Source organism: Aphelocoma coerulescens, chromosome 1, assembly GCF_041296385.1.
Source record: "Aphelocoma coerulescens isolate FSJ_1873_10779 chromosome 1, UR_Acoe_1.0, whole genome shotgun sequence".
NCBI classification, from domain to species: Eukaryota; Metazoa; Chordata; class Aves; order Passeriformes; family Corvidae; genus Aphelocoma; species Aphelocoma coerulescens.
The window spans coordinates 23,737,861-23,762,774 of NC_091013.1; the positions used below are offsets into that span (position 1 = coordinate 23,737,861).

Sequence of the window (24,914 nt, forward strand, 5' to 3'; positions counted from 1 at the left end):
ATTTTTAGTAAACATTAAAACAGAAGAAATGCAGTTATAAACATGAAGTTTCTCTTAAGAACCAGAGATAATTGAGTGAATGAGTGAGGGATTGAAGACAGGAACTTATTTTACATGTTAATCATTCATGATGTTTTGTTAGGCACTTGCTTACTGTCACAAATGGGTAAACAGATAAAAGCAAAACTAATCGTTTGAGACAGGTTTTGGTTTTTGGTTTTTGGTTTTTTTTTTTTAGCCTCCACTGAATCATTGGGTGCAGTGAATGAAGCATGTCTGCCTCCCCCTTAGGCTGACGAGTGTCTCATATTTTTGTCTCTTTGTAACAGTTTTCTCCTAGTAGCTCTACACTGTTTCCAGCTTAGTGTAGTCTCATTGTCTGGTCTTCCTAATCCAATTGGTACTGGAAGGAAAACTGGTTATTTCTTGTAGTATTCTGTGCACTGAAGTATAATATTGTGATCAGAAGCTGGAACACCTCAAATTAGGTTATCATCAGTAACAACCCATCTAATACAGTGAAAGAAGTTACAGAGACTGATAAGGTCACCCCTGAGCCTCCTTTTCTCCAGGCTAAGCAAGCCCAGCTCTCTCAGCCACTCCTCACAGGGCTTACCCTCCGGACCCTTCACCATTGCCCTTCTCTGGACACGCTCCAGCATCTCGATGTCTTTCTGGAAGTGAGCGGCCCAGAACTGTACACGAGAACGCTAGGTGTGGCCTCACCAGTGACAAGTATGGGGGGACAATCACTGTCCTGTCCTGCTGGCCACACTGTTTCTGTGGCTTCACTTGCTTTCTGCAGTGAGTTGTGAGCACAATGTCTTGGCCCTCAACCCTTCTCCCTTCTTTTAAACCACAATATGCAGAACTGGGTAGTCTTTGAACATATCTGCATCATTAACTTAAAGCAAGTGCCAGGATTATTTTGTCCAATTAAGTCAGTCTGCTTCTTACCTTACTTTTTTAGCCTCTTTATTTTCTCTCTCTTCTCCCAATAAGTCTGTATTTCAGCCAGAAAGAAGACTATCTTGGGTCCTGTCACACCTAGACAGTGTCTGAAGTATTAGTGCTATACAGTGTTTTAACTCTTTGTTCTGAGGCAGCAGAATTATTTCCCTTTCTGAACTCTTCTCTCCCTAGGTATATGTACTGCTTGAACTTACAGGCATTGACATTATTTTACTCACCTACCCCCTATCACCCGCACTTTTTACTTTCCGAATTTGTACCACTTCTGCTTTCCCACCTGCTTCATGAATGTAAATCTTTCTTATTGCTTTTGTAAATTTTTCTTTGAAAAGCCAGTTTTGGGAAACTCCAAATGAAATGTCACTGGAACAGCACTTTAGTGATTATTTGTCTGGAGAGACCTTCATGTAGAATTTGATTCTCCAAATACATACAGCAGCATATCTATTGAATTAATTTTAACAAGATAATTTTTACATTATTTTTTTGATCCAGTGTAGTAAAGAAGTACTAAACCATCTATTATTTGTTTCAATTCAATGGATATTTCTTCTGTCCAGTGCAGCAAGTATCATCTTTAAGCTCATCCCTTAACTGTTCTATGATGAATTTTTGAAGGAAGCCGAGAATGATCCATGAAATGTCTGGTTTTTTAGAAATAGGAAAGTGTCTTTGGCCATAAACTCTGTGAATGTCTTTTTTGGGTTTCTGGATTTCTTTTCAGTCCTACTTCTTTTTTAAAGTGTGCTTAAAGTCATCCTTGTAGCCCCTTCCGTAAGAAATGGTCTTTTTTGTGAAGTAGAAAGGGATATTTCTGTGAAGGTGACTGTAAAAGGAGTTGGTCACATTTAATTAGATTTAATCTAATTCAAATATTGATTGTCTGGAATAATCATGAGTGTTTTAAAAATTGCTTTCTACATGGACTTTTTTATTCATGTACCTGGTAATTGAATATTCTTCCAGTTGAATTTTAGAATTGTATTCCTGCGAAATGCAACAGCTTTTTAAACAGTCTAGCACATTCAGTTCATACGTTCTTTCTGCATACACACTTGTGATTTCAAGGATAGGTGACACAATACTGTTTGGGGGGGGGATAGTAGATGTTACAGATAAGGATGGAAAGAGGCCAGTGTGTCATTGTTACTTTGTGTTCTTTTCTGTAAATAAAGCTGTTGACTTTTTTTTTAACCTTTCATATTCTTTAAAATTGGAACTAGCCATATTCTGTAATCCCCAGCAATTCATGCAGTATGTCATCTCCCAGGACTATGTGAGATTGTAGAAGTAAGGATGGTTGAACTTTTGTTATTTCCTGTCATTGATACTTTATGCAATTAGACCAGAATGCCATTTTTCTAAAATTAACTAACAAAATAATCTTTGAGATAAAACGTAACTGCTTATGGAAATATGAAGCCATATTTTTCTTTCAACTCATAAGTAATCAAGCTAATTTCATAAATTATGATACTTTTGGTTTGTGATAGTTGTTTGGGCCTTAATATTTGAAGAACTTTGCTATTAAAATGGAAGAGTTTTATATCTGTTAGTCTTTTGAAGTGTTGATTTAGTGTTATGTAGGTAGATCTGTTAAATGAACCAGTATCTCGGTGAGGCTTTTTGTTTTCAATTAAATTATAGATGATACTAGTTTAAAGCAGAAGACTAACTCTTCCATGGTTTCCCTGGATATTTAGCATAAAGATGAGGGTGCAGCTTTATCTGTGTTTTTAATATATATTAGTGTTGAGTTCTGACAAACAGACTGGAGATCCGTTTTGAGATTTGGAATGCCCAGCAAAATACAAAAATACAAAGAAATAAATGGTGCTACTTGTCAAGGGGCAGGGGAGGAGAGAGAGTTTGTTTGCTTTGTTTGTTGAAAGAGTCTAAAAGCAATTTGCAAGAATTCTGTTAGATTCTTTTTTATTGCTTACTCTTAAATATCCTAAAATATGAGGAAATGAATGGGTCAAAGGGAAGTATGTTGTATTCTGTAACACTTGGATGACAGTCAAATATAAATTAATTCTGTTTAACAGAGAATATGTTTTCTTTACTTCAGAGACCTTATTAAGAAGCTGCTTGTGGTTGACAGAACAAGACGACTAGGAAATATGAAGGTCAGTGTAAAATCTTAGGTGTAACACAGAACAAGGTTGAAAGAATTCTGTAGGAAATACGTAGACCAGCTCTTCATAAAGTTTTTGTTTTTATAAGCATGAAACAGATACATTTTCCCATACATTACTTTGGTTATGCAATCCTAAATGCAAAGTTTAACCTGTGTATTTTTGTTTTTCTGAAAATCATTCTCCTATTTGGATTAATGCTATCCTTCATGATGGGTTCCCTCAGTCCTCAGCGCCACCCCCACCATCACTCCCTTCATTAATTTGAAAAGCGAGATTAGACCAGAAACTTGGTATTAAGTCCTGTAGTACAGGGTGACAGCTCATTTGGTTCTTTTTTGTGGAGGTGTTAATCCCAGAAGGAGCACTAATCAAATCTGAAGTTTAAAAATTATTTTTAGGAGTATAAGGATTGTTGTAGTACCATGATATCTGTTCATTGTCTTGGTGGGGCTGATAAGAATAGTCAAATACTCTTCCACCAGGAAGAATTATTTACCCTAATCTGAACAGATTTACAAAGACAATAGATACTGAAATTAGCTTGTTTAACCTTTCATTTCTTTAGAGACATCTAAAATTTTTATTTCTCTGGGCAAGGAATGTTAGAGGTTTGCTTTTTGGCCCAAAGCACATTGGATGGTAAACACAGGTGAAGAGGTAAAAGGTGCACAATCATCCAGGGTTTTCTTAAAATATTGATGTAAGTATAAATGCTTAACCAGCTGTCCAGTGTGTTCTTTTGGAGCCTTTTATGGCACAAACTTACACTAGTAAGAAAAAACAGGAAATAATGTTTTTCTTATCCTTTGGAATCCTAGTGTTTTTCAGGAGGATTTCTTAAGCTGAAAATTTATAAACTCAAAGTGAAAACTTGCATATTTTTTGGACAGTTTTGAAGGAAAACAAGAACAGAACCAAATCTTGACTTACTCAAACATGGGTTTTGGGAAATGTGTTTGGCTGGTTTTTGTGTTGTTTTGGGATTTTTTTTAGTCTGTGGTTGCTTAGGTTTGTTTCGGGGTTTTCCCTACAATTGACTGAAATGCCTAAATCAAAACCAGTTCTAATTAAAAACAGATTTTGGGGTGGGAGCAGTAGGGGTCAGACTTGTCTGATCCTTTTCCACGATCATAATTGGTTTAAAAATATGTAAATCCCATTGGACATTTTCTGGTGAAGCATTGAGTCAGATCTGCTTTTGAGGGAAGTAGGTGATACTGTTCTCCTCGATGCCTCATTGGATAGGAACATGGATAGTTCCACTCCACATAAATCTGAAAAAACCCAAATGTCTGTTACGCTTCATTTTGTGGAGCTGTATGTGCCATAAGCTTGAGTGCTGTGCTGTGATCAGGCCTGAGACAGAGAGCCAGGTGTTTTTCCCTGGTGCTTAATGCCTTGAGAATGAGTCTGTGCTTGAAAGAAGCTTAATCATGAAAAAAAGATAGATTTTTGTTCCCTATGTACATAATCAAAACAGGCAACCCAGAGAGAATAATCATTACAAGGCAAATACACCTTTAACTGTGTATCTAAAATGAAAACAAATGTTTTAATATATTTACTTTCATAACAGTACTGAGAACCTCTTGCTGTTAGCATTAAATGACTGTAATATTTGAAAAAACTATGTGCTCCCTAGACATTATTTTTATTTAAACACCATCAACTGCCAGTTATTTTTTTCCTAGTGCAAGAATTAGAAAGTATATCTGAATAAAAGTCATTGTCTAAAATGTTGGAGAAAACAGAAGTAAATAGGACTGTAGTGAATAGTTTTGTGAGTACTTTAAAGCCTGTTCTTGATCTCCCTTGTGTCAGAAGAATGCTAAAAAAGTCTGAACAAACCCCAAATCAAAAATGTTTGGATTTTATTGCTGGAACTCATGAACTGCTAGGGAATTAACACTATGAATTTATCCTTTAGAATCTTTTAGTGATTATCACCTGGAAAAAAGAAAAAAGACTGTTGGTCTGCTTTGATACCGCAGTTCTTGTAATGAAATACATGGTTTGGCTTACATGTAGCTTACAAAATAGTTATTTTGATTTCTTTCCTTAAAGAATGGAGCAGATGATGTGAAGAGACATCGATGGTTCAGGTCTATAGACTGGGATGCTGTACCTCAAAGGAGACTAAAGGTACTTCTGCAAATACTGTATAGACATCACAAGGAGAAATCATTGTTCATTTAAGCTGATCTGTTGAAGGTGTGTTGGCTGTTGCAACTATGTGTTTGTGTGTGTATGACCACATGCCTATACACGCACTTAATCATAAATGCATATTTGCTCTTTTGCAGTGCAGAGTTAGTTGTATGAATGTCTGTTTGCATTTTTGTCTATATACGAAATGTCTAAAAGAAATCCCTGCTTTAGTTTGCTGAAGCTGATTAGTTAATACAAAATTTAGTTTACAGGTTTAGGGTTTTGTAAGTGATTACTTGTTGTAAGTGGATTTTTATTTGGGGAAGTGGAGGGGCTTGGTAGTTTGTTGGTTTGATTTTACTTTATTTTCTTTTTTTCCTTGTCCTTATATTTATGGAAGTATTTTACTCTGGGCTTTAAATTTTGTGCCAAGTTCAATTCAGGTAAATGTTTTAATAAAATGTAATGCATATGGGAGTAGGAGGAATAGGGAAGGTGAAAGAGAAGGATTTATGAATGTAATTCTAACATACTTCTTAACAGCACTGAATTCTAGTATTGCATGAGGGCAGATGCTTGCAAAAGCTATCAACACTGCAAAATGTTTTTTAAAGTCCTTTGGAAGTAAAACTGCCTTCTTTCTTTCCTTCCTCAGAGTTCTAACTTTTACAATTCCTTACAGCAGTGATTTTCTGTAACAGAGGTTGGGTTGCCATATGCAGTCAATCAAGTACCAACTAAACATTTGTTTATCTTTTCTTTGCGTTAGTTTCTTCCACTTGATTTCCAGGTATATCTTGAGTTCTTGCAAAAAAAAAAAAAAAAAAAGAGATGAGATTAAAATGTTCTTGACATATTCCTGTAAACAACATGTAATACAAAGCTGTAGGTGACTTTTCTCTTTAAGAAAAATAAGTTTACAGTGTTTCAAATGTGTGGGTTTGTTTTATTTTTAATCATTACTGCACCCAGCTGATGTTTTATGTATATGCATTGTAATGAAGTCACATTTTTCTAGCTATTTACTATAAATTCTGTTTATTGAAACCTCCAAAGAACATAAACTGGATAAAAACCTGTTTTATAAGTATATAAATTCTGAAGTTCATGACAACCAAAGCAATAAAAATCAAATAGTATTAAAAAATGATCATTAGATGTACAGTCAAAAGTCTTGGGTCCAAACATCCTTTGTGTGGCATTTTTATTTTAAAAAGAAATTTAAAAAGAGTTACTGTAGCATTCAGATTATTATGAATACAAAACTTGTTTCTTAATCTTTGTGATGGTTACATTAAGCTCTTAGAAGATGAGATGCTACTTAATGAAACCTTAGAGTAGGGATGTGAAGTGGATCAGAATTTTACTTGATTATTTCTAGAGGCAGCTATATTCTTCAGAATTTGTTTCACAATTTCATACTGTTGAAGAGATTGAAAATATGAAATAATACACATGATGCCCCATTTTCCCCTGTAAAAAGCATTAATTTGTCTATTGTACAAATGATGCATTGTTTCATGCTCCTAATAAGGTCTTAAATATCAGTATCATATAAAAAATAGTAATGGTTGAAAGAGAGAAAATCACTTCATTAATCATCCTTGCTCTCTTTTCTTTTGTTTTTTCTTTCTGTGTGACACTGTACAAAACTGTTTTGGGGAGGAGGAGTACCAGACACTGCCCACAGTGGAGCAGACAGTTCTTTGGGGCACAGCAGATTCTGCACATTGTTTTCAGCATCTGGGCAGTTTCACTGTGACTGCCAGACACAAAATTAGGACTCTGCTTTTGGCTGAAGGGTAGAGGTACTATCTTACAGGGACCTGTGCTTTCCCATTGAAAACCTACTGATGATGACATCATTTTGAGAAGCCCAAAAGATCAGATAAAATCTCATGAGCTAGTGTAAGCCAGACTTCTATCTTTTTGAGGAGATGCAGAATAGCATTTATAGTTACAACTTCATAGTTCTGTCTGTGGTATTAACTTCAAGCCAGTTCAGTGATCGTTCGTAAGGTTTTCTCATTCTAAAGTGTTCTGTTGGACTCAGCACGATAGGTAAGCTCTCAGTTGCTGAGAAGAGGATAGAGAGGTGAATGTCCCTTGAGAGAAGAAAAGGGGTTTGCCCTTCATTAACCCCTGCAATTAATGAAATGTTCATGAAAGCATCTTTACCTCACTGTCTGTGACCAGAAGTGCAGAGTAGTCTCAATGTTAGATTTAAGATGACTTAGAACTACAGGTACTGTGAAGCTGACGAGCAATACTAGAAATTGAAAGGATTCTCTGAGAAAACAAATAGAAAACAGATACTTCTCTTAGCACCTTCAAGTTTCATAAAACCAATCCATTTGAATTAAGCTTCTTTTATAGCCATCCTTGTGAAATGAGTTATGGTGAAGCAATTTCTTTACCTGCTTGAATTTATTGCTAGGTTAGGAAAAATCACAGTAGGTAGACAGAAGTAAGTAATTTCAACCTCTTTGAAAGCAATCAATCTGTTTGAAAGGAGGAGGAAGGCGAAGGAAAGGCGAAGGAAGGAAAGCGAAGAGGAGGCTTTTTTCCTTCAATATGGAAGCAGTTTCCCATGCTGCTCTGGAGATTCTTAGTTGGAAAGAACCTAATATGATTACACACCTTTTTGTTCATAGGCCACGGAAGAGGAGAGGAATGAAGAAGAGTGGCATATTATGCTGTGGTAACATGTCCCTGGTTGTAGTAACATGCTTAGTTGTAATTTTTTGCAGTAGTTACCTTCAGTCTGCAAAGCAACTAAAACTAGTGCTCAATAAAATAGGTATCTGTATTAAGTGTATTAATTATCTAAGTGACTTTTAACCACAATATTTAACTATAAAATTGGCAAAGTGTGGGAATATGTATGTGTTGCTGCAAGCTTCTCTCTCTCATGCCATTCATTATTAGGGAAAAGATGAACTGTAAATCTGTACTCCATTTGTTTAACAGATCTTTTACAGATTTTCTGCTTTATTATGATGGAGAGGAGCTCATTGAGGAAACTACTCACATTTTTGTTGTGCTTGTTCTGACTAGCCTCCCATAGTGCCCAAAGTATCCAATGATGGGGATACTTCCAATTTTGAAGCTTATCCTGAAGATGACTGGAACAAGACACCTCCAGTACCTCCTAAAGATCTAGAAATTTTCAAGAACTTCTGAATGTAACATCTACACTGGACAAGGTATGTCCAAAAGTCAAGAGTGCTCTTGAAAACATTGCAGATCTGTGAGTGCGAGCCACATGCAGAAATTGCATTTTCTGATTCATAATGCGTTACGGAGTGACAAAGATCACTAATCTCAGAGGCTTTGGTTTTCTACAGTGATGAAGAGTTCTATGCATACAGATAAATTTAAGTCCTTCTGTCCTTAAATCTTTTAAAATAGTGTGTTAAAAAGAAATACCTAGATTGATTTGACAGATAAGGAAATGTGATAGTTCTTAGTTGTAAGGTTTTTCGATGAAGAAAGCAGACTTCAGAGAAATAAGATTGTCAGATTTATTCTGTACCCTGGATATTCTCTTTTGTAACTGATATGATATTTGTTACTGAGTTCAAATACTCCACCTTGAGTTTTGTGTTCTTTCTTTTGTCTTAGAAACTGGAAGGAAATTGAAGTGCTAAGAGCAAGTCTGAAGAATAATGGAGTTCAGATATAAATGAAGATTTTCTTTGTGACTAAGAATGATACTGCATTCAGATATGTGCATTAATATATAGTAAATGTCTAAAAAGATGGAGGCAGGCAGGAATAATTTTTGCTGTAAACATTGGACATTAGTAAATTGTAATAATGATAGTCTGCAGTCTGCTCTGAAGTAGACTAACTAAAATGGTATTTTTAGGATTTTTTTTTTTTTTAACTTATGGTTAAGTTTCCTGCTATTCCCAGACCCTTTTTGCATAGTTAACTCATAGACTTAATTTTATAAGTTTATACTAAACTTGTGTAATTAAAAGCACAAATTAGTATATATGTATATAATGAATACAGTACAACTAAAGCACAGGAGTTGTGCAAAGATGTAAATTTTTGTACTTTGCAGAGTCTATGATTTTTATTTTTCAAATAATGTTTTTCAAGAAGTTCTTTAGGAATAAAAGTCTTAAAAAGGATAAATGAGTTTTTCATCATCTTATATACATTTTATAATTCTTTGTAAAAAATAAAAATAATTACGTTTTAAAAAAGATTTGTACCTAAAATTTCCAATGCCTCACACTTACAACCATAGTACTTGAAAGCAGAAAGACAAGGGCATGTTTTATTGTTGTGTAAGATGCATCTTAATGGCTAATTTATGAAGTTCTGTTACAACTGTGTCTCTTTGCAAACCAGAATTTTGAGTGGTTATACACTGTCTGAAATGAGATTCCTCTCATGAAAACTGTTTGTAAACATGCAAGTCAGTGCATAATGATAAAAGGGCTTTAACTGGCTCTGACAGTAGTTGTTCCCTCTCAAGCTTGTTGTCTTCTCCAAATGTAAAGCATGAGCTGTAACAGACCTTTGTCATTGGTGAAATAGTTGTTGAATGCTGGGCACTTCAGAATATCAGAGGGAAGACTGAATATATAGTACAGCCTTATTTTTCTGCTCCTCCTTTTTTGAAGATGTCCTAGTACCTGCTGCCAGCAATTTTGTATGTACAGAGTTCAAACCTTAGATGCGCAGAGTCTTTTTTTTAATCCTTGCTAACATCTTTCTAGCAGCTTGAGCACACTGTGTTTTGGAAGTGTTTGCAACATTGCTTCATTTTAAGTAGCACTGAATATCAGTATGTGCACATGTATGTATCTATGTATATGAATGCACAGAAACATGAAGGTAGATTGTATACTAGTCAGAATCTCTTTTTTCAGGTTTTTTTTTCATGTTACATATTCTGATACTTGTGTTAATATAAGGGAGTTGATTTTGAAGCGCTTCAGTTACAAAAAGCAGTTACAGTCTGTAGGATGTTGTGGGTTTAGATAACTTCTAGTGAAATTACCATATTTATGCCAATTTTTTTTTTTTTCTCAGAGCACATCAGCTCTCTGGAGTTCCACTACTGTGACTCATGGCTCTACATAATACTGTTAAATTAGATCATACAGAGACAGATTTTCCCAAAAACTACTCTCCACATTTTTGATCTAAAATGCAGTAAGAAATGTAGGCTGAAAATTTGCTACTGAAATTACCATATTTATCATTTTATGGCAGATCTGTTACTGGGGTCTCCTTGTGGAAAAGTGACCTCCATTTTTTTTGTTTAAACAATACAGAAGTGCTACTGTGAACCTGTAATTTCTAGGATATTAGATTATTTCTTCATAAAGCAAGTGTAGATTGTATAACTCTTTGTAAAAATGCATAATGTGTAACAAAATCAGGATCTTTCAAAATGATAATTCTGGGATATCAGAAAACTGTCGTGATGCAATCAATGCAAGTTGATGGCCACAGCTGCCACTCAATAAATATTGTGTAGGAATGTATAATGAAATACAGGACAATGCATAGGAAATTACAGTTTTAACCTAGTATAAGTACCTTATTCTCTTAAAAAAAATAATCTGGCCCACTATATTTGTATCTGTGGAAGTAGTTATTCTAAATCAACTGGAAAAACTGAAACACATAAAATACAGCTTACTTTGTCTAAGGGGGAGCAAACAGTTTGGGAGTTTTCTTAATGTGCAAGCTTATGGTATTTTTAGGACTCTGAATACTACAACATCAGTTTCTTATTGAAAAATTTGCATACTGCAACAAGAAAGTGTGCTAAATATAGGATTTTTCTTCAAATTTCAAAGCTGCTCTGTGTCTTCAGATCTGAGGAAATGAAGTTGAATTTGAATAATTTGCCACAGTGGTGGTTAGAAGTTTTGAATGCTTGAACAACAGGAGATAGTGGATTTTCTTTTTATGAATCTTAGCCATTGCTGGCAGTGGATGCACTGACACTCGATAGAGACTAAGGAAGTGAATACAATGTTAATAATAATGGTAATCCATTGACTTTCCATTGTTTCCGAGCCATGTGTACATACACCTAACTACTGACCTCGTCGGCATGCTTTCTAGTACAAAACTGCTTTCAATTTTTTAAATTAAAATCCTGAACTGAAAAATAAAACCAAAACATTTTGAAGCATTATTTTAAGTGATAAGTTATTTTCTCTACAGTCCTGGACTTAATGAGGTGTTATTACCTGGCCATTTCATTTATTTGCACAAGTGAGTCTGCTTTATATTAAGTCTTTACTGGGACTTCATGGCCCACTAATGTAGTTCTGTCTGAGTGCTCATGCAGGTAAATACTGCACTAAGAACTCTGGATTTATGGATTTTTTTTTAAGAAGACTAGAACATTTTTTTAGTTCCTATTCAAGTAGGGTGTTCTCTGAAGTTCATTTCATTTTGATTCTTTCTGTTAATGTGTACTTTTGCGTATAGACTGTTGCATAAGGACTGTTGTCTTGCGAGAGAGCCCATAGGCCTTTGGTATTCTGCATCAGTGAACAAGAATGTTAAGCATTAAAAAAACCTTTATTTTTGAGTTTTATATATATATATTTTTAATTGCCCAATCTGAGGTTTGAAGTGATAAACATGAATTGTAAACTCAATTGCCTTGTAACCAAATGATATAAATGCTTCATGATTTCAATGAAGAACATGCTGTAGATTTTCCTGTAAATTAGCTTGATCAATGAATATGTGTGCTACTGAGCTTTAACTAATGTGATCTTCCACTGTAGAAAGTCATTGTTATGGATCAAATATAGGTACTAAACTATGTTTAAATGGATGAACAGGGATTTTACAGTTTTGAAAGCAATGAAGATATGGCTGTTCCTCAGCCCATCTGCTTGCCATTCAGAAGAGTTGTGATGCAGTGCTTCCTATGCTATAGAATTATTTTTCAGCTTTCAATGACTGTAGCATGAATCCTTTTTGTACTGTACTGTGTACAGACTTCCCATGTTTTGCACTTTTCTATGGCAAACCTTGACTGCTTTATAAATACTCTGTTGTGTAGTAAGTAGTGATAGTGGTAGCAGGCATTTGTGTGCTGCATAATCTGTTTGGACTGCTCAACTTGCAAGGTTAACTTGGGCTAATGTTGTGTGTTGGCTGGTTGCTTGTTGTAGCTCACATGTGTAAGTACTGTTCAAAGTTACAAAGTCAGCCCTCATTGCACAATGAAAATCACTGTGATCTGTACATAAACCCTAGTAAAACTTTATTGCTGTTTAATTTAATGTAATACCTGTCAAATCTGGATTCATTTAATAAATCTTTATATCTTTTCAAATGTTTAAGCCTAGTTTGCTTCCATTTATGTTGGGAGGAGATTTGGATTCTTCAACTAAGAAAATGGTGAAGGGAAGACTAGAGGACTAGAAAAAGAACTGTTCCTTCTTTTCATGTGTTAAATCTTTTCAGAACAAAATACAAGTGTTGGAACAGATCTTGGATGGTTTGGAAGAAGCACCAAAAAGTACATTTTCAAAATCATTTCAGGTAGTGCACCAGTAATGAAGTGTTAACTCAGACTTCTCAGTAAACTTCGATTATATGACCCTAATTGCTTTGGCATTTTCACAGCTTAATGACCTGAAAACTGTCCAGAACACTCATTTCAATCTGTTTCTTTAAGCATCAAGAAATAGTCTTACAATGTCACGAAAAATATTCTTACAATGTCAAGCACACGTAACTTACCCTTTATTTATTTCATCTTCCATCAAGAACTTGAAAAGTACCATTTTTAAGAAAATATGTTTAGCTGCTTGTGTTAAATTCCTTCTCCTTATGTATTTTATTTCTTACCCACTAGATATGGTAATCTGGCAGATACAATTGCATAGTCATAGATCCGACTGGATAAAGTTTGGAGTAGTTAAGGGTTCATTTTTTTAAGACAGAATATTTTTTTTTCCTGCCTGGCTTCATTCTAAATTCTGTGCATTGATGTTTTGCTGTTGTAAACCACTATGTTGTGTGCTTCAAGAGACTGCTGATGGAAAGTGAAGGAACACTGCAATGAGTCCTGGCATGCTTTTAGACATGTCTTTGGCATGTATCAAAAGAACTTCTCAGTTAAAACACAGAAAGTTTTTGAATGGTAACAGTAAAGCAATTTGTTTGGCATCTTGTTCATACCCCAGCCATGGGGTGGAGTTTTTGTTCATTTGTTCTGAGTGCTGTATCTTTTTTGAATGCCCATGTAACTTGCTATCTTATCCAATAGAGGCCATTTAAAATACGCTATTTCACTCATTCAGGGTAGGTAGGTTTTGTTGGACGACACTCACTACTCCCAAATCTCTCACTTCATGCTTCATTGGGCCTTTTTAGGGCAAAACAGTCTTAAAACAGCATTTGACAAGAGCCCACTGTTCTGTGACCCACTGTTAACCAGTAAAGGTGTGATACTATAAGGAATGGTAGAAAGCAGCTGGCACTGTTACATCTGGATACTGCCCAGTACTTTGTGAATTCTTGTATAACTCACAAATCGAGCCCTTCCTTGTGCAAACTCCTGCTAGCTTGCTTCAATCTCAGCTTCAGAATTCAGGCAGCTTTTCACAGGGAAGGTAAAAGGCTCTCCTGCTGTTCCTTGTAGAAGTCTCTACCTTCTGTTCTGCCTTCCATGCCCCCTTTTCATCTACCCTTCAGAAAATCACCACATATGAATGTATGTCAAGCTTTGTATTTAGCCTTTAAACCAGAAATACTGTAAAATTTTAGCAAGCTGAATTGTATGAATTTCTTTCTATATATCAACTACTTTTTTAGATTTGTGCAATCTTATGTCAAACAATTATTCTGTGAAAAGTGCAGCAGTCAGTGGGGCTATTATACCAACTTTGACTTAAGGTAGATTTCAATGCCAATGAGTTACTGGGGCAGTCGAGAGTCCTAACACCTTTTACTGCATCTGTAATTCAGGCCACTGAAGTCTCAGAGGTGCATCCCAAAACTGGTATGCGACCTGAAACAACAAACGTGGGCCTGTCGTACTTCTAGTATGCAGAACTCTAAGGTGCCATGCAGGTGCTGTCTCTACTGTACTGGTTTTTACATAATCAGAGTACAGATAAATACCTTCTAAACGTCTGTGTCAGCTTAAACAACTAACCAACTTCAGGTTTGGTTTTTTTTTTTTTTAGTCGTTTGTTGGTTTTTTGTTTTTTAATTCTTCTCTCCAGCATATTGTCCCTATTCTGGACTATTGTAATAAAGAAGATGAATGAGAGAAAAGTGTTTTGGGAAAGCAAATAAGCTTGAATTGGACTGCAATCCAAGAAGTAACTTGATAGGCCTGACCAGTACCTACTTGCAAATGCACTTATTCTATCATTAAACGTTGTAGAAAAAATTGTGCCTGTTTAGGTTTATGCTGGCTTTTAAGCTAAATTTCCTGGTTTTCTCAATATTGTATACAAAAATGTCATTTTAGGAGTCAGTTTATTTGAACTTCAGTCAATAATTGTTTTAGTTTAGAGAATCCTTGATAGTGAAATCCTTCAGTTGGAGAAGGACAGTGCTTTACAATCATCATGCTCTTAATTTTCTGTCCAAGTGTAAGCCATGTAGAGGAGGTGGTTGCCCTTTCAGTGCCAATACTGTTGCAATTCACATGGAGAAAACAGCAGCTTGCTTGAGCCTGCAGAGCCTAAACTTAAACCTTGAAGGACCAAGTCTCTTCTTTGAGCTGGTTTGTGAGAGTATAACTGAGCAGCTTAGCAAATACTAAAACTGAGCTGTAGAAAAACTCTTGAGCTTTACAGTGGCAACTCTTCAAAAGTTAAGCATTAGAGAGCTCAGTTTTTGATTTGGAATACAAAACCAAAAGATTCTATGCTGTTTTGTGCTTCTTAAGTTTGGTGAACAAATGCAAAAAACACAGAGTGATTCAAATTGTGTGTATAATATCTAGGGGCTTCTTTGGCCTGCTTCTATTTTCTCAGTTAAAAAGACACTGTAGTTGAATTTAGGACCCTATTCTAATCAAAGTGCTTGTGAAGCACCTCTTAAGTGAAGCAGTGCTGCTAGGTTGTATTAATATAGTAAGTAAAATATTCACAATTGGCATGGTACTGATAACCAGTTTCCTTTGTGTTAAGCTTTTGACAGGGTACCCTTCCTTCTTGGACCAGAGTAAAAGAGCAGAGGAGGCTGCTGTTCTGCTAAGTTCTTTATTTCATAGTCTCACAGCTTTCTTGAAGGCAGAGTTCGAAGGAGGTTACATGATAAAGGCAAGCAGCAGCAGCAACAGCAGGCAAAACCAGCTTCTTCTATATGCTCTATATGCTCCATCTATTTTTTCTTACAGAAGTGTGGATTATATTTGTTAATTGACCAATAAGATTAACACACGATTCTAGTTTTTCTTTTCTTAACCTGTCCTGGTCTAATTCTAACAGTCGTAAGCCTTACACAGGTGTTACATAGGTATTACACAGATTTGCATGTACAGTTTCTATCAGTTCTTACTGATGTGAACACTCTATCTAAAAAATATGAACAGTGTAATTCTATCTATATTTTGTCTAAAGTAAAGAATTCTGTGAAAAGGTAACACTGCTGCAGCAAGAATTGTGTTTAAGGTCTCTGCTACAGCTTTTTAATGTTTGAGGCACTTGGCATATATTTCTACTGGAGTTAAAAATCTATATTTCTATTTCACTTTGGTGTGGCTTCACATATTTCAGCTTGTCCAAAGGTTTTAATTCAATCCCTGTGCTTTGGCTTCCCTCTGGGCCTGAGTCCACAGGAGCTTTCATTCCAACACCTTTGATGCATATTAACTAGGTGGCTTAACATTCTGTTCTTAGTTTTTTGGTCAAGCTTTTACCCATTCTACTAGCAGGTTTTGCAAAAAGTAAGCACAGGGAAGTAAACAGAAGTAGGTAAAATATATTTTTTCATGTTAATAAAGCTGAGCTGTGAGTTGATATGTAAACAAAGGACAGCAATCTTATGTAAATGCATTATCCAGGAACAGCAATCTCTTCATATTAATAAATTCCTGCTTTGAATCTATTCAGATTTAGGTTTTTTAGATTTTATTTTTCTTACTGGCCTGTGACTTAAAGCAGCACTGCAGTCCTGTGCTGTGACACTTGTTCCTCCTGCCACTCTGCCATCATCCATGTAGCAGCTGTAAGTGAGCCTGCTGACCCAGCTGATCTATCAGAAATGTTTCCCTGCTGGGACCTGAAGTTTGGATCAAAAGCACTACTTCCACTTAGTTTATCTGAAAAGGAGTTTTCAATAACTGATTGTGGCTAAAGTCTTTCTGTTCTCTGCAGGTACTTGCCACCAGGGAGTGAGACTATTGCAATGTGCTGTAAAAGAAAAAAAAAATTCTAACAGTGCATTTTGAACCTGTTCTCAAATATTTACATAAAGCTCCTGTGACTCATGTAATCCCCGGCAAAATCTGGGTGATGCAAAAAGGAAAGTGTGGTTGCGGATCACTTAAGCAAGTGTTGTTAGGGACTGAATCTGTTCTTTAATTTCACCATCTGACTACTGAAGAAAGGGAGATTTCTAATAATAGTAAAAATTATAGTAATATTTATTTTTAAATAGATTTTCTAGGCAGTCTATCAGAACATGAGTGACCATTACCCTTGAGTCAGGTTTTCTTGCTGACCCTTGGTTTTGAGATAATGAATTTTTGGATTTTGAAAACATCTGAAGTCTGTTTCAGAGACTAGATTCTGACAGTAATTTTCTATTTTTTTTTTTTTTTTCTGTGACTGGTGATTATTTATATGCAATATATGGCAGATTTGAAATTATGATGTTAATTTGTTTAAAATTTTAATTAATATGCTGAACTGGCAACCAAATAAGAAAATGTATGTATTCAGTTTAAGAATAAGATATTTAACCATATCAGAGCTTTGGATGCAAAATATTTTAAGGTTGGAAACAGAATAACTTTGTCTGAATAAACAAGTATCATGAAGGTGAGTTGATTTCAGTTCTTCAGCTGGGGATTAACACTGGGAGCTATTGAATCAGGAATAAAAAGAGGAAGTTTTCTTCAATTCCACTCTTCCAACCACGTGTCAATAATTATGAAGTAGTAAAAGTGTAGCTATGGCAGTAGCCAATATCCAAGAGTGAAGCTAGGATATGTACAGGGCATTTCTCAAAGCTGCAGCCTAGGTTGTGGTGATGCCTTGCAGCTTGTCCTCTGTTCTGTATCAGGTTTTACTGGGGTGCATTCATGAGTCACCTCCTGAGAACAGATCGTTGGTTGTTGTCACTAAATGCCTTTTGTATCACTTTGAAGTGTAAATCTTTGATAGAAGTATAAAATCTTACTTCCTACCCCCAAGATCAAGGTTCACCTCAATGGAAAAGGAGCAGCCAAGTTAATAGTATTAATCCTATCTTTTCTTTTTTTTTTTTTTTGTTACAGCATCTCCATGAAATATTAAATGGTTTGAAGTTTGACATGTGATACCACATTTCTTAAGCAAAGGAGGGTTTGCACCTTTAAAAGATGGTGCTTTTTACCAATTTTGTTCTATTTATGTGACACATGGAAATTGCCAATATAAGACAGTTCTCAGCTTCTGAGTTTTCTGCAAAGTAAAAATCTTTTTGTAGGTCATGTTTACTAAAGGATGGGATTCATGGAGTGAAATAGCCTTCATTAAGATAACTTAACCAGTCTAGGAAACAAATTTCCTTTGGGCTTGTAGTAACAGACAAGATTTGCTGAAGATTTTTTTTATATTTCCAAGTATAAAATAAGATTCAATGATCAAACAGTGATTATTTTTGTTATTGCAATTAAAAATTAAATTGACTTTCTTATCACGCCAGTGCCAAAGTAATGAACAGTACTGAAACTTACTTATTTTGTTGTGGTCTATGTGTTGGATTCTTTTCTGTTTTCAAACCGTCAAAAATAATAGCAATTAATACAATAAAACATGCAAATGAGTCACATGAAAGACAATGAGAAAGAGACAAAAGAGAGAGAACACATCCTATCACGGTAGAGTATTTAAAAGGATTTCCAGTAACATGATTAAATTAAAATTCTTTTAAACAAGGCCTTAAAGATACAAAGCTTAAGGATCAAATAAAATTTCTCCTATTAATGTCAATAATTCCATTCACCCAATTTATCTCAGTTTGCATGTTTGGAATAGTGGGAAGTTAGTAGGGGTATATGTAAGTAGCTGGAAGAAGAGGGTCTCTGGGTAATGTGAAAACCTTACTTTCTACAAAATGCTCTAATGGAAATGTAACACTGCAGAACAAATGTTTACCTGTGGCAAGAAGGGGGAAAAATATATCTGCATTGCATTTATTGCCTGGTATCACCATAGCACATTTAGGCAGTGTGCCTTTATTTGCTTGAGGGTTAAATTTTTTCAAATTGAAAAAAGGACTGTGTGAAATAAAAATCTTCAGTGCTTATTTCCTTTGATACTGTATCCTCTTCTGTAAGAATAAAACCAACAAAAAAAACACCACCACCCATGAAGCAGTTGATTTAAGGCAGATGCAGTTTCTAGGGGTAGAGTGAGTACTTGAAACTAAAGAACAGCAATGTCTCGGGAATGGGAGAGGAAGTGTTACATCCTTGGGTTTTAAAGTTTTCTTCCAGAATCTTATGCATGGTGCCTTATGTTACACCAGAGGAGCTCAGGAGTTCAAGGATCAATTTGAAACAGGAGAAGGAAATACTTAGGAAAATTTTTCACTTGACCATCTCACAGAAGCACAGGATGGTTGAGGTTGGAAAGGATCTCTGGAGATCAGCTTGGCCCAATGCCCCTGCTCAGGCAGAGCCATCTAGAGCCAAAACAACAAAGCAGTATTTTGTATTCATCCTAAGTGACATTCTTAGAATTGTCCTCAAAAGCTGAAATATATAAAACAAATATGTATAAAATATACACTGCTCTTTTTTTTTTTTGGTATTTCTCTGAAAAATAAAGCATTTATTTTTAGATGAACCTTTTTTCCATTTTAAAGTTTTCTAAACAGACACTAATAACAAGGTATTATTCATTAGTAATATAATTCATTGTTCTCACAACTTAAACTTCAGTGGAGTTGTGTGGGAACCTGGAATGCACAGAATATTTCTCTGCCTGTTTTGAAAGGTTTTACCCCCCTGGACAGTACTGGTTTTGACCTTTGTCCATGGGAAAACTTGCCTAGCCTCTGGAAAGAATTAGAATCTACAATGGTGTGAATTAGGTGATAGAATGATATGTGAGATTATCACAGGGTGAAAAATTTAGAGTTTTTAGGTCTATTTGCATAGTAAATAGATAGAAGTAGAAAACCTCAAAATGGAGGATAAGTTGCAGTTAAAAGCTTCTTTATCCTTCTTCACTAACTCCATATTTTGCAGCAATAGTGATCTGGGATGATTGGATACAGAATTCTGCAGTGCCTATCTACGTGATTTAGGAACTTGTTGGACATTGGTAAAAAAGTGAAGATATCTTGTGTTTTAAGCTTTCATTGGGTAATTTACCTTTAAAAAGGCTGTGAAATCTTGGTAAGTTGTCTTCTTGCTGCATTCTCTGCTCTGTGCTATGTCTAGGCCATGCCAGTGGCTTGTATCTTTGGATAAGAATTAATAAACACCTATCTGGAGACTGAGAAGCATGAAGTCCCATTCGCCTCCTTTTTCCTCCAGGCAAAAATCTGATCATCTCCCCCATCAGGGAAGACAACAATTAATGACACGGACAGTGTTACCGTTGAAATTACAAGGTAAGAATTTCGTTCAGTTCCTTGTCTTCTCAAGTGCTACAGGAGGACTACTTAACCTCTCTGGACTTAATAGAGGTCTGAAGTCGTGAGGAGGACCATGTGTTGGTGTCAGCTGCTGCACACTGCTTGCTCTTGACAAGCAAGTCCTGAATAAAGGTGGTGCTGGATTTGCTATCTATGGACAGCTTTGAATTTTCATTTGGAAGAAACTGACTTTGTTGGTCAAGTTCATGGTAAAAAGTTTTTACGTCAGTGACTTCCATGTGTAGAACCGCAGTTTCCCATATGTAATAAATCCTTTTACCTCAGAGGTGTTGTAAATGGCCATGCCATTCAACCTTGATTCTCTCAAGTCTGACAGTCAGTTGGCCTTTCTGTGGATTGCAGAGGCGGGTTGAAGTTAGTACAGGACTCAGTTCTTTGCAAACTGAGGGACAGAAATTGGTGTGCTCACTAGTTGTTGGATGTGCACTGAATCCAAAGAGTGGCTGTTCAAAACACACCTGCATCAAACAGAGAAGTTTCACAAGAAACTTGCTGCCAGTTCTTTTTATAGTGATGTGACAACCTGACAAATAATCACATCTTGTGGCATTGGGCTTGCATTTCCACCAGACATAGTCTGATTAATAAGTGCTGATCCTACATGGCCAGCTGCAGTGTGGGAAGAGAATACATCTCCACTAAAAAGCCCATGCAGGAACCATGAGCCCAAGCATGATCCTGTTTGGTTTGCCAGCCAACATTTATCACACGCAGATGGGAACGAAGCACAGCAAGACCTCTAGGAAAAGATGTTACCTGTTACCTGTGTCAGGGAAGGCATTCAGGGCAAAGGCTGAAGCAGCCTCATGTCTGCTGCTGGGGCTGGGTGACAGTGTTGTGCCGTAGGTCTAAAGACACACACTTGCCTGCTTCCACCTGGTTTTATTTAGGCACCCCAAGTGTATAACTACCATATTGCTCATGCAGGGGGCCTCATGTCAACAAAAGAATTCCCTTTAATATTTGTGCTTTTGCTAATGCACAGTGTACATCTTCTTTTCTCCTCCACTGAAAACTGTGCTATGGGAATTGGCCTGGAATATGTATAATTGAAAACAGAGGGAAGCTGATGCCATTTCCAAGTTATGCCTTTCTTGTGATATGCTCCTCATTTACTTAAGCATCAGTTTATGTACATACATTAATAACACCATATATTTTTTTAATACCCCTCTTTTGAATTACCATATAATAATTTAACAAATCATTTCAAAGTCAAGAAACATTTTTCCGCTGTTAATTAACAGAGCCTGAGTTGTTCTTTGTCCTTTTGGTGACAGAAGTATAGAGGAAGGATTGTCCTCCCTCTTAAAAAAAAAAAAAAGAAAAGGAATAAAATAACCACAGAAGTACTTTTAAAGTATACTCTAGAGTCATATTTATTTTTAAACAATAGTAAATCATTTAATTGTTTCAACCAGGCTTAGTTCCAATCAGTTCCAAATTGGGAGTTAAAATAATTGATCTTAGAAAGATGTACAGGAAAACAAAAACACTCTTCATCTCTCATTTCCTGTTTGAACTGATGAGAATTTGGGCTCTTCTTTAGTTAGTTTGGCATGCAGTGCTCCCCCATGAACTCCTCTAGACAAGGATCACAGAATGTCCTCTTCTCACAAGCAAAGCATGAATTTATAATCCAGTGTGTAATTTTTTTTTCTTTAAAAATGAGACCATTTAAAACAGCACTATTAAAAACATTCCAGTGGTTTTGTACTGTTGGCTACAGAAGCAATTCCACTTCCAGCCTGCAATATGTCTAATACGTTATACATTGCTCTCCAGTGCTGCTGATCACAATGTTAGTAGTGTAATACATAGTAGTAAAATCACAGCGAGATAACAGGGACACCAAGATAACACCAAGTGCTCTGGTTCCTCCCCATGGTCCTGATTGGAAAAGGAGGGATATAACTGGATCAGGAGATGGAAACTCTGCCCCAAGAATTTAAGTAAATGGCAGAGGAGCTTCAAAATGTCCTTAGACAAGAGGAGATTCCACACATCTCTGAAGGGGCTGTGTTTGCTCTCTTGGGGCATCAGAGACTTAAGACACTGAATGTAGACTTGGAGTACAGGGAGTCTCAAGAGTTTTGAGACTTCAATCCCAAGACTTTTTTAGTGTTCTTGTGAGTCTGAAAAACTTCACAGACTTGAAATATATATTTTATGATATTTATGTCTGCAAATACAACATCACTGGGTCAGTGAGGGTGATAATACAAAACAGTTCATTTAACTCAGAGGCATCTGATGGGACTATTTTATAAAACAAGGACAATTTTGTTTTTCTTCTGGGGTTTTCTTTTCTTTTTCCTTATTTTTTTTTCTTTTTGTTTCCTGGTATTTTCCAAGAAGTTCTTGCCTATAGTGGCACTTGTAGGTTTACACAGATGAAAACAATGTTTAACAACTGAGTAACCATTAAAGACTCCCTATTCAGTAGCTCTTCTGTGATTTAAGAAGTCTGTGATGTTCCAGTGCACTGCTATCCTTTTAGGTTGCCTTTACTCACTGAAAAATAGTTTTGTCATCACATGAATGGCGCCTATAAATCTGGCTAATACTTGAACATGGTCATGAGATTGAAAAGATTATTTGTCCTGTAATAGTTTAGGACTTTCCAAGCACTTCAAGAACATAAGTTTCTTCATATGTGTGTGAGTCTGTGTCTCTTAAGCCAGTCATAGTGGGTTAACATCATAATGTTTCTGTTTTAACACAACAGTGATTATTAACTTGAATGTATAAGTCAGGCATTTTGAGGGGAAAAATGTATGGTACATGGGTTAGGACCAGAGAATGTGAAGGAAAAAAATGAACAAAAAACAAAGTTGGATCAAAGTTTCTATTTTTTTGCTTTAAATAGTCTCACAGAGAAGCAGCTGAGAGATTTGTTAAAGACAGAGTGATTCAAGTGATTTGATTCCTAAGAATGCTTCAACACATGATTTCACAGACAAGAAAAACTTTTACCAATACACCAAAATACTTACAGATCCAGGTCCCATATAGGGTCTTTAAAAACGTGTGATTCAACAGGCTGGAAATGTGTCATCTTCACGTACAACAAGTGTGCCATGATCCAGTAAAGAGCTTCTGCAGACTTTTCTCACTAAGATCTTTCCATACTATCCTATAGACGCATCCGAATAGTGGGAAAAACTCTGAAGGCCTGCAGCACACTGGAGTTTTGATTGTTGTCAGACACTACTGAAGGGAGCCTGGCACCCTGAGTCACCTGTTTCAGCCTGAGTCAAGGCTTAATACCTTCCAGGTGGTTATCCAGCACAGTCACTGTAAATGACCTTCTAGAGTCAAATTAGTCCTTAAATTAGTACAATGAGTACTTAAAATTCTCTGATACTTTTACCTCTGTGAGTGTGGTGGCGATGTAAAAGCATCCTGGTGTGCAATGTGCAAATCCAAGCACCCACACTTCTGCCTCTCCACAGACTTTCTGTAACAGCAGCATAAACACGGGAGCCAAAATAAGGAGGGGTCTTTTTCCATTGTGTTTTAGTAAAATGAGAGTCTGCAAGCGCAGTCCAAGAGGAAGAAAGGAAAAAGAGCTTGTGCGGTAGGGCCTGTGGTCTGGGATTTGCACTAAGAAGTCAAGTGACAGCCAGAGAGTGAAAGCAGAGCTCTGACAGCTTGTGGGGGGAAGAGGTGAGATATGAAAGAGCAACGGGACAGGAAAGGGAAGTTGTCACATAGCCAAAATTAATTAAAAAGAAATGAGGCTGAAACGACTTGAATGGAGAGATTTCATTTGCCTTGCATCCTTCTTCACTCAGATTAAAAAGCAGCCCTCTTAGAAAGCAAAAATATTTAAGGGTTTTTAGCATGTTTCTCCCTAGGAATAGGCTTGTTCTTTCAGCCTGGGTCAGTCAGCAGAAAAATCCCCTTCTCCCAAGAGGGTTGTGGAGTGAGAACAGACCTGTCTCACCTCAAGCAGCTTTGCAGAGCTGCAGTCCTGTTCACTGCACAGGCAGGGCTCCTGCTCCTGGGGGCTGCTGCCATCATTTTAGCAAAGCTGATTGCCCTGCTGTGGGAAGCCCTGGCTTCTTTAGCTCTAGAGGCTGTAAATGCACAGTTGTTTGTCTTCTTCTTGCAGTCCTTTCTCTTTCTGTTTTTGCTTTTAGTGAATACTATTCTATTATATCGTGAGTTACTTAAATAAACTTATTTATTACTGTAGTTTTGTGTGAAATAGCAGAGATTTTAAGATGGAATAGTGGGAACTTCCTCTCCTTTTTTGAGGTTAGGTAGGCAGACAGACATGCTCACAAGATGCCTCAGTCTGATTGAGTGAAAGCCTCAAATCCTCTCTTACAGATTGGCACAGGTAACTGCAAAACACTGTCTCCCAATTCAGTTATTTTTTTTTGTAAAATAATGATTACTTAACCGGAATATAAAAAGAAAACAGAAGTTCAAAGACCACTGTTTACTTTCTCATCCCTGACCTTGCTTTTTCTTGAAGCTAGGTGGTGCTCTAGGGGCAAGGATCAAGTATGGATGGGATTTTGCAGCCTGGTGAGGAATCTAGGGTTCCATCCCTGAACCAGAGATTATTGCTGGGCAAGGTAAACCAGTCTAACTGGGAAGCACACATCCCTTCTTTCTCGCCATCCTACCTGCATTTGTAGTAGTCATAATTTGTAGTTGAACACTTGGGAACTCGCTCTCTTTCTAGTCCTGAGCCTGTAGGATAGAAGACCTTGGAAATACTGTGGGTCCCTGTCTTCGCTTATTAAATATCTTTTGTTCCTCTTTCCTGAGGAAATTGAAAGGATAAGGAATAAATAATGAAAA

The 24,914-nt window shown here is 36.4% G+C and overlaps 1 protein-coding gene across 2 annotated transcripts in view; it reads left to right on the forward strand.

Annotated features, from left to right (window-relative positions):
* Nucleotides 1–20,019, forward strand: part of PRKX (protein kinase cAMP-dependent X-linked catalytic subunit) — a 62,366-nt gene extending 42,347 nt beyond the window's left edge. The window contains exons 6-9 of one of the 2 annotated variants that reach the window (XM_069003953.1): nt 3,044–3,101; nt 5,178–5,255; nt 8,319–8,467; nt 19,975–20,019. In XM_069003953.1, the coding sequence (XP_068860054.1) occupies nt 3,044–3,101; nt 5,178–5,255; nt 8,319–8,444 (262 nt within the window). In that variant the 3' untranslated portion in view covers nt 8,445–8,467; nt 19,975–20,019. Of the gene's footprint in view, nt 1–3,043; nt 3,102–5,177; nt 5,256–8,318; nt 8,468–8,885; nt 12,587–19,974 lie in introns of those variants that run through there. The other variant, XM_069003946.1, reaches the window with a different exon arrangement.
* The last annotated feature ends 4,895 nt before the right edge of the window (nt 20,020–24,914 follow it).